Raw genomic sequence first — 10,727 nt, forward strand, 5'->3', positions numbered from 1 at the left:
CTGGGGAACAGTATTCAACCTACTAAAGCCTGCAGCCAAATTAGTCTCGATGAGACTCGACAATCTTTGACTAACAGTCGCCAACAGCTCATCATGCTGTGCCCTCACTGCCTCTTCAACCATGCTCCTAATTGGATCAGTCTGACCGGCATCAAAATTCTGGGAAGTAGACGGGTTATCACCCTGATTCATTACAGTCGCAGCTACATCTGCTTCCTCATTACTGTGAGGAGAAGTCGTATTTTGAATACCAGAAGGAGAAGTCGTGTAGTTGCCATCTACACTGTTAAAGAGAACTTACGCGTTTTGTTGGTGCTCCTGAAAAAACTTATCCCTTTCCTGTAGCAGTGGTTGGCCTGCCTCCAAAAGACGTTAAATTTTTGCCCCGGAATCTGGAGAACCTCGGTGAACGTTTGTGGGACTTTGCTTTTTACACGGTTCGCCATTTTTCGCAATTTAAAAATTAAAAATTTTGGTAAAATAAAGCCAAACACTGGAAAGAAGAAATTTTTGCTGTTAACCGGTGAGAGCAATATTATTCAGCACTCTGTACAAAACAATAATCAGCTGGTATGTTTGACATTTCTGTTGTGGTGTGTTTCGTATGTGATTTCGATTACCAACACTGAAAAGTGCTGCAAAGTTCTAATTAGCCGTTAACACTTTGAAAGCCAAAAGTCAGGGTTCGAAAAATATCACCGGTAGTGGAGAATATATTTAGAACTATTTTACTAAAAAGGTATGCAAAACACATCCAGTTATCAGCAACCAAAGCGAAAATTGTTAGAAACATCACCAGAGATAAACAACATGGCGAAGAAACCTGTAGGAAATATGGACGTAAGTGATTTGATGGAGTTAATGAAAACTACAATGAATGGACTGTTGGAGGAAAAGCTTGCCAATCTTCCTACAAAACAAGATATAGAAGAAGTAAAAGATGGAGTATTAGCTGCCAAAGCCGAAATTGCACAACTAAAAGCTGAAAATCAAATGTTGAAAGATGAGATAAGCACATTGAGGGTCAAAATGCAGGAAGGTGAAGATAGTTTACGTTGGCTGGAACACCAAATATCGAACTCAAGACTCATTTTCAAAGGAATATCAAACATAAAACCACCGCTAAATGCTGTTATGCAGATATGCACGGAAAGATTGAATATCTCGCCTACAATCACATCAGCCCGCACAATTTTCGAACGAAATGGTACGCAAACCGTAATTGCCGATTTTGGAAATGAGAGTAATGCAATGGAAGTGCTCCGAAATACAAGAAATTTAGCAGGTACATCCATTTCGATAGATCGAGACCTTAATCCAAGAAGGCAGAAGAACAAAGTAGCCATGTTAATGGTCAGAAAGGAAATTTTAAACGAATCTAAAAAGTTTAAAATTATTGTAAGAGAGGACAGAATGAAGATCAATACCAAATGGTTCACCTGGGACAGTCGTAGTAATCTAATGTGTGGACGTGAAAAAGCCGAATCCGTTCTCAAGTCATTGTACGGAGAAGATATACGTACAACTTGCTTTAACAACATTTTTGAGAAAATTAATTCAAAAAACTAAAAACAAGGCGCGCTAAAGATAAAATAAAAATTCCCCATGATAATAAAAACAGCTTTAAACTTAAGATAATCTCCTATAACATCAATGGATTGTCTAATAAATATTTGTATCCACTTTTTTACGTATTTAAATGAATTCGATATTATTATTCTATTGGAAACCCATCTTATCATGGAAAATACAAGACAGGCAGAAAAATACTTTCCCGATCATTGTATAAACTGGATAAATGCTACAAGATTAAGCCGATTTGGAAGGGCAATTGGTGGAGTTATGATAGGTGTAAAAAGGTCATTAACAAAATATAACATCAGCTACCACTTTCATAGCACCAATGAAGTACAATGCTTGCATATCAAAACTGCCTACTCCACGCTGCGAATAATACCATTATATCTGAGAAGCGCAAACTGGTCTAATGATTACTCGATTGTTAAGAACTTCGTGGAACAGTCAGATTGCGATAATTACATTCTAATCGGAGACTTAAATATACGTATAGGCAATTTACAGCAAGATATTGCTCCACTATATAGAGAGCTATTTCCTGCTGGAAAAGCAATAAGAAAATCCAAAGATGAGGAAATAAATGCAAAGGGCCGAACATATTTGGAATTCTGCAACGAAAATAATCTGATGATTCTAAATGGGCAAACCAGAGGTGATGAAAATGGGAATCTTACGTTTATTAGTACTGTTGGGGAATCTGTGAATGATATCTGTTCAGTATCTCAATCTTTGTTGAAATATGTGGAAGGCTTTCATGTTGATGAAAAAATATGGTCTGACCATCTACCAATAGTTCTAACATTGGAATTAAACTCGCCGAATAATGCTGAAAAAAAGTTGAAATTATTACCTAAATTGCACTGGAAGGATGCAGATAAATATATTTACCAGAGCAAGCTTAATAGAAATTTGCAAACTATTCTGGAAAACAATGAAAGAATATGTCTAAAAGATTTGACTGGAGTTATAACAGCATCATCAGAAGCGACAATCACGTCAAAATTCACACCAAAGATGAAATGGTTCAATGAAACATGTCATTGGGCCAGAAGAAAGGTTTTTGAAAACTTGCGCAAATTTAGAAAAAATAACAATGAAATACAGAAGCAAAAATACTTAAGCGCAAAAAAGAAGTACAAAGAAGTATGTGAGATGAGCAAACGTAGGTACTTTTGTCTCATTAATGAAAAAATTAACAATATTAAAAATGGCAAAGAATGGTGGAAGCTAGTAAAAGAAATAAATAATCAAGAGCTTAAAATAAGTCATAAAATCTCAGTCGACATGTTAAAAGACTACTTCATACGGCTTTTGAATCCTGAGCAGACTTCATTACCAATACTATATGCCCCAATGCTAGCAACAGACCACTTGTTGGATATGGAAATTACAGTGGACGAAGTTAAAGATATGCTACAAAATGTTAAACTGCACAAAGCGCCAGGGGAGGACAGAATTCCGTATGAATTTTTCATACACGCCACTGAAGGGTTTCTATCGGAATTAGCTCGTGGATACAACAAAGTGTATGAAAATGCAGATGTGGAAGATACATTTATAAAGACCATAATATTCCCGATCCACAAAAAAGGTTGTCTTAGTGATGTTTCGAATTATAGAGGAATCTCCTTTATGAACTGCGTTGCTAAAATCTTCATGGGAATCCTCAATGAAAGGCTTATTACCTGGATTGAAACACGAAAGTTACTGCTGGAATATCAGGCTGGATTTCGCAGAAATTATTCAGCCGCAGACAACATTTATAACCTTGCTGCAATAGTTAATATCAAGATGGCAGAAAAAAAGAAAGTATATGCCTTCTTCGTTGACTTCAAGGCTGCATTTGATAATGTCAGTCGAAGTCTACTAATTTATAAACTACATGAACTTGGTATTTCCTATAAATTTGTTAAAATGGTAGAAAGCATTTATAAAAACACAAAATCAGCAGTTTGGGCAGGTGAGGAAATATCTGAATATTTTGATACATTATCGGGCGTGAAACAAGGCTGTCTGTTATCCCCGCTGCTTTTCGCGTTATATCTCAATGACCTCCATGATTTTTTAAAAGGTGGCTTGTATATAGAGGGCTTGAATATAAGATTATTGCTATACGCCGACGATATCGTTATTTTGGCTGAGGATAAACAGATACTTCAACTTATGATAACGAATTTAGAAAAGTATTGCTCTAAATGGAATTTAACGGTCAACATGGCAAAGTCGAAGATAATTGTATTTCGAAAAGGAGGCAGATTAGCCGAACAAGAAAAATGGGTTTTTAAAGGAGAACAAATTGAGATAGTTTCACAATATAACTACCTTGGAGTAATTGTAACGCCACAAATGTCCTTTTTAAAACATATACAAAATCGAAATAGCCAATCGAAGAGTGCCATAAACGTCACATGGAAGAATTTTATAAATAAAGATGAGGTGCCCTTGGCCCAAAAGTGGAACATGTATCAAGCTGTGTGCAGGGCAATCCAATCATATGCTGCGCAAGTGTGGGGCCATTTACATTTTGACGAAGTAGATAAACTACAACGATTTTTTCTAAAACGTGTTCTGAGATTACCTGAATCAACACCAAACTACGCTATTTCAATTGAAACAGGTCTTGATGCTGGCCACATTTATACACTTAAACTGCACTTAAATTATATTTGGAGGACATTGTTTCAATATAACCAAGAAAGGTTACCGTGTCAATTAAGTAAAATAATAATTCGGAAACAGCTATTTTGGGTTAGATCCTTAAATGATTTATTAACCGAACTGGATATGCAGACAATAGAGGAAAATATTTCACCAAATGTCTGGAAATTTATGGAAGCGGCTCTTATAGAACGTGTAGCAACCAATAACAGAACAAAGGATTTGCGTAGAGCACGGCAAAGTAACTCACGTATCTATAAACACTTAGATCTAACACGAGGCACATGTTATTTCAATGGTAATTTCAACAGACAAGAAATCTCCTGGATTTTTAAAGCAAGGTGCGACCTAATTTGTCTTAGTGGAAATCGTTATATATCAGGCACAGATGAAAACAACAACTGTACTATTTGCAATATAAATGAAAAGGAAACACTTCAGCACTTTCTCGGTAACTGTCCAATTCTCAGAGAAATTAGAATACAAATATTTGGTAAACCCCACCTTCAACAACACGAAATCGTATCAATACTAGATGGACATGATGGGGCTGATTGGAAAAAATTAGTGTCTTATCTTATATCGGCGCTTAGATATCGAAAACTTATACTTAATGAATACAATTAAAACAAAACATAACGAAAAAGCCAAACAAACAAGAAACAAGAATATATGCTCTCTTTAACATATAAGTAAATGTACATATTTTTACCGACTGACGACATAATGTCATAGTCGTGAATCCACTTTATTTTTTTGTTTTGCCCAATTGTAATTAAAATTACATTTATATTTAAGAAAATTTTGAATTGTACCAATTATTAAGAAGAAATAAAGTGATACTACTACTAAGTCGTATTTTGAATCCCAGCTCGAGAAGAATCAAATTCCCTAGCTCTTTGTGTCTGTGACCTGGTACCCATGGGTGATGGAGCAATTCCTGCATGTGCCGCTGTGGACATACTAAGTGAAGTCAAAACGGTGTCACAAACAGGGCAATTGGGGCACGTCTTAGTGTGATTTGTGAGACATGACTTATGAAATACGTGTCCACAAGCTGTAGTGTAAGAATAGGCCGCCTTAGCCACCGATGTACAACATATTCCGCACTCTGGATGACGACCAGTGTTCGACAAATCTTCCGAACTATGACGTAAAGGCATTATAAAAACCAAAATGTACGCAAAAAAAAAAGTTATAGTATTGATCGACCTTCTCTATTCGAATCCGACTACAAATTCTAAGTAACTGCCACAATATTTCGACTTCGTTCAAATATAAATAAAAAATATACAGTAAAACCACCAAGAAATAGCTCTTTCCTGATCCCGGGGAAATCAAAAACTTTTGAAGGGTATAAAAAAAAGTAGAAAAATCACCAATCTCTTAAAATTCAGAAGAAATAGAAAAGAAGAAGCAAGAGTTGAGTTTAGACGGTACTAATTTGAACTTAAGACAAATAGTCTATTCCGGACTAAACTAAAAGAATATTTAGGGTATCAACATCATTAACAGCACCCTAACCGGTCTGGCACTAGCAAAAAAAAAGTCCAATGACAGCATTTCCAGATTAAAGAGAAGTCAATGTTGAAAATACAAAGGGATAGATTGGGGGATGAGTTGCGAATAGGTCGGCCTGACAATAGCTTTCAAATCCATAGACAGCTTCCAAACCTATACAACAACCAACCGATAGATATAAACTGAAAAAAAAAAGATCTCTAGAGGGAAAATGAAATATAGTTAAGGACCCACACTGCCTATTTGGAATAAAACCCAAAGATGGAAAAAAAAATAATGAATAATTTGTGTGTCGGGCCCCACGTTGGGCGCCAAAATATAATGTAGCATACAACGCTAGGTCTAGTAAACCCCAAGATGGTCTGAAATGTTTGAGCTGAAATCAGCAGCACGCAGCTAGCTTCCGGCTTCTGTCTCGTCGGCAATGGGGAGGTTCTTTAAGGCTGAAAACTCAAACTATGGGATGTCTACACTATATTATTTTAAAAGTGTGCGTGCGAAAGATAGAAGAGAGGGAGAGAGAAATAGAGAGAGGAAAGTAAAAAAAGGGGGAATTTTCAAGAGAGGGTTTTGTCTACCACCGATGCAGAGATGTTCACATCGTAATACGCCCGCCCATCCATGACCAGGACTAAAACCCAAAGTTATATCATATTTATCCATTGGTCCCACTGTACCTACCCTTCAAATGTTTGTAGCCCCGGAATCACAAAACGGAAATTTAGCTAATATTCATTATGTTGTTTATTAAACAAAATCCAAAATAATCCATTAAAATTCTAGAAAAAGCTAACTTGAACTTTCACATAACCTTAATCCTAAACAGCATTAATAAATTCATTAAAACAATTTCCAGATAATTGACGTTCATTGTGGCCTAGACCAAATCTAATTCAAGTAACAATAATTATTTAGATAGCAACTAGTCCAATAATAATTTAGGCAACAATGATTCTAAAAACAACTATCCCTTTACTTTAAAAACAGGAAACAAAACTAAAAGGCTAACAGCCTAGCTAAATGACAAATAAACCTAACCGGTGTATGTGCAATTTCAAAGAAAAAAAAAAAAAAAAAAAAAAAAAAAAAAAAAAAAGCTGAAAGAAATATATCCCATTCGGATATCATGGGGTTAATTTAAATCACATGTGCATGCAAAATTTAAAAATAAAAGAAAATGTAAAAGAAAAGTTAATGGCAAAAACTTTAATTAAGAATGAAAATCCATTTAAAATTTCATTCTGGTTCGGGGATATGAACCTGCGACCCACTGTGCCGTGGTGGATTACATTCGAAATGCATTGGATGTATGTATGTAGCTTTAATCAGAATTATTTCTCTGTATGGTACATTAAAGTGCACCAAGTGCTTTCTCTTCCTCCCATATACTGCCTTACCCACGAGAGTTACCAAACAAATATCATCCAAACCAAAATGGAATTATTTAAAAAAAAACAAAAATTAATTAATCTAATTAATTAATTAGACAAAAAAAAATAAATTTTGAAAAGAAAAATTAAATGACCGAACCCGGGCTCGATCCCACGACCTCTCGCTTCAGAGTCAGCGACCCCCACCACTGAGCCAACCAACCACTTGATGGGATGATGGCTAAGCGGCCATTTGATCACTTTGAATGATATTTGCTTAGTTACACCAAAAAAACAAGGTGAATACCACGTTGAACTTCGGTGGGTATTAAAATCTAATCAAAAAGGGTGTTTAATTACTCACTTTGAAAAATGTCCCCCGTTGAAAGATCTTTCAAGTGTTCCGGTTCCGGGATATTTACCAACACAGCGATTCCAAGGAGGTATTTAAAAGCAGATATGGACAGGAAATTGGTGAAATCAGCAACAAAGCACTTACACACTCACGCATTCAATGTCTATGTTTTTTTCCTTTTTTTTTTTTTGTCTTTAACCACTGTCTTTTACTTTCTTTTTAAAAAAAATTTTAATTTTTAGCACAACAGTTTTAGCTATTTTTCTTTATTTTATTTGTCTCTAGACTTTTTCTTTTTACCATTGAAATTGCACAACACTTACAAAAGTTTGAGTTCTAATTTTTTTCCTATCAATATTTATAGCTATTTTTACTTTAAATAATACTTTTTTTTTTTTTTTTTTGTCTTTAACCAATTTTGATATATTCTCCTTAAAAATTTTAGTTCTGGACGTTTGAGAGACTTAGTCAACAAAATTTTACACTTTCTAAAACACTTCTTGGTCTGGTAACCAGACGCAGGGCCAAGTTTCCACAATCTTCACAAATTACTCGATGAAATGCCCAAAAGCCGTCGGCGAATTTCTCCCAAATTCATCATCGAAAGGATATGCGGGTTTGTCGATGAGGGTTTCCCGTTCCCAAAAAAAAAGAATCGGCCTTTGATGGTCCAAACAGCTAACATCAATCTCAGACAAAGCTAGTCCAGCCAGGCGAATGGGGATCAACCAAAAAAAAGGTTAAAAGTTCCAAAAAAAAATTGCAGCAGGAGCAGTCAAGATGCAATAGTAAAAGGCTCCAATAAGTGCAGCAGAAAAAAAATATATTGCTGAAGCAAAAAAAAAATCAAAAAGAAAAAAAAGCAAAAAAAACAACAAAAAAAATAGAATCTAAAAAAAATCATTAGCGACGGGATTCAATAGTCTCACCACTTAAATGGCTCCAGAAAATTTATTGAAATAGACAATTTCAATGAGCCTAACTTCTATTTATAAAATAAAAAGCCTTGGAAATAATGCGCTAATTCAGCTAATTTTCGTTAAATTGTTGCGGGAACTGCGTATACGTATACGTACTAAAAACCAATACAAAAATAAAACCTTCCTCAACACAATCAAGCCAATGCTAATATGGATCTCAAGGCCCAGATCAAGCCCCACGGAGGTCCTATACAAGCACTTGGAGAAAAACCACAACTCCGACAGACCCACCCACACTATAGGAATAGCCTAGCGGTTAGTGACGTCGCCTTGCAATCCGGAAGCCCAGGTTCGAATCCCGGACCGGTCGAAATAAATTTTATTGTTCTAACGCCTGATGTTATTCAAACGCGTGAAAAGAAAAAAAAAAAAATAAAAAAAATAGAAAATAAGAAAAAATAGAACAAAATTTGTAGCTAAATTGTAGCAAAAAAAATATAAAGCAGAAAGCAGAAAACCAGCGACAAGTCACCCTACAGACTATATCTCGATGTAGCTCCTACTTGGACCGATCTCTCTATTTTAGGTCTCAGGCCCATAAAAGCCACATTTATTACCCGATTTGGTTGAAAATTGATACAATAATTTGTGCTAAAACCCCGACTTTTGTGCCGAATATTGTTTAGATCGGTCTGTATTTATATAAAGCCCAATTCCATTTATTATCTGATTTGGCGTGAATTTGGTACAATGGTTTGTATTTTGATCTTCGACATCGGTACTGAATTTGGTTGAAATCGGTCTATATATTAATATAGCCCCCATAAGAGCTGCCAATTGGCCGATTTCGATTACCCTCAACCTTAGGATGGGGGGTATACTAATTTTGTCATTCTGTTTGTAACTACTCGAAATATTCGACTGGGACCCCATAAAGTATATATATTCTTGATCGTTGCGACATTTTATGTCGATCTAGCCATGTCCGTCCGTCTGTTTGTTCGTCCGTCCGTGTGTCTGTGGAAAGCACGCTAACTTCCGAAGGAGTAAACCTAGCCGCTTGAAATTTTGCACAAATACTTTTTATTAGAGTTGGTCGGTTGGTATTGTAAATGGGCCATATCGGTCCATATTTTGATATAGCTGCCATATAATCCGATCTTGGGTCTTGACTTCTTGAGCCTCTCGAGTGCGCAATTCTTATCCGATTGAAATGAAATTTTGCACGACGTGTTTTGTTACAATATCCAACAACTGTGCCACGTATGGTTCAAATCGGTCCATAACCTGATATCGCTGTCATATAAACCGATCTGGGTAGTAGGAAGTTATACCAAAAGTAGTAGGAAGTTATACCAAAACGACATAAACAAAAATTCAAGCAAATTGGATAAGAATTGCGCCCTCTAGAAGGCCAAAAAGTCTAATCGAGCAAACGGTTTATTTGGTACCTATATCAGGTTATGGACGGATTTAGACCGTACTTAAAACAGTTGTTCGTATTCCGTCTGTCCGCCGTCCGTCCGTCCATCCCAAACTTTGCACGTGGTATTTTGGTATCACTTCCAACAACTTTGCTAAGTATGGTTCAAATCGGCTCATAACCTGATATAGCTGTCATAGCCTCTTACTCCTTACTGTCTGTCCTTGAGCCTCTTACTTTACTTTAATTGGCTATGACGGAATATTTCTTCCACTAGCCGAACGTATTGGGTTGCCCAAAAAGTAATTGCGGATTTTTTAAAAGAAGGTAAATGCATTTTTAATAAGATTTAGAATGAACTTTAATCAAATATACTTTTTTTACACTTTTTTTCTAAAGCAAGCTAAAAGTAGCAGCTGATAACTGACAGAAGAAAGAATGCAATTACAGAGTCACAAGCTGTGAAAAAATTGTCAACGCCGACTATATTAAAAATCCGCAATTACTTTTTGGGCAACCCAATAGAATAGCGTTTCAAGCGCCTTGATCTTCTGCGCTCATTCTAAAATCTCTGACACCAAGTTTCGAGGTGTCTCCCACAACTTGATCTTTCCATCGGGCTTTTGGTCTTCCCGGTTTGCGTGTACCACCGTGTTTGCCTTCAAAAGACTTCTTTGCTGGAGCTTCTTCATCCATTCTGACAACATGTCCTAGCCAACGCAGCCGTTGTATTTTGATGCGTGTAACTATGCTATCGTCGTCATACAGCTCGTGGTTCATACGTAGCCTATATTCTCCGTTAACGCAAATTGGTCCATATATTTTACGAAGAATCTTTCTCTCAAATACTCCAAGCACTGCCTCATCTGCTTTCACAAGTACCCATGCTTCAAAACCATATA

The 10,727-nt window shown here is 36.1% G+C and overlaps 1 protein-coding gene across 1 annotated transcript; it reads left to right on the top strand.

The window, feature by feature from the left end:
• The first annotated feature begins 284 nt into the window (after positions 1–284).
• Positions 285–1,677, top strand: LOC131994069 (uncharacterized). The gene is made up of 2 exons (XM_059360274.1): positions 285–523; positions 634–1,677. The coding sequence occupies exon 2, from the start codon at positions 742–744 to the stop codon at positions 1,567–1,569; it is 828 nt and encodes a 275-aa protein (XP_059216257.1). The 5' UTR covers positions 285–523; positions 634–741; the 3' UTR covers positions 1,570–1,677.
• The last annotated feature ends 9,050 nt before the right edge of the window (positions 1,678–10,727 follow it).

This window comes from Stomoxys calcitrans, chromosome 1 (assembly GCF_963082655.1).
Source record: "Stomoxys calcitrans chromosome 1, idStoCalc2.1, whole genome shotgun sequence".
Lineage (NCBI taxonomy): Eukaryota > Metazoa > Arthropoda > Insecta > Diptera > Muscidae > Stomoxys > Stomoxys calcitrans.

What these genes read in the sequence shown, in the direction of transcription:
- LOC131994069 (XM_059360274.1), top strand. Translation starts at nt 742, where the DNA reads ATGCAAAACACATCCAGTTATCAGCAACCAAAGCGAAAATTGTTAGAA.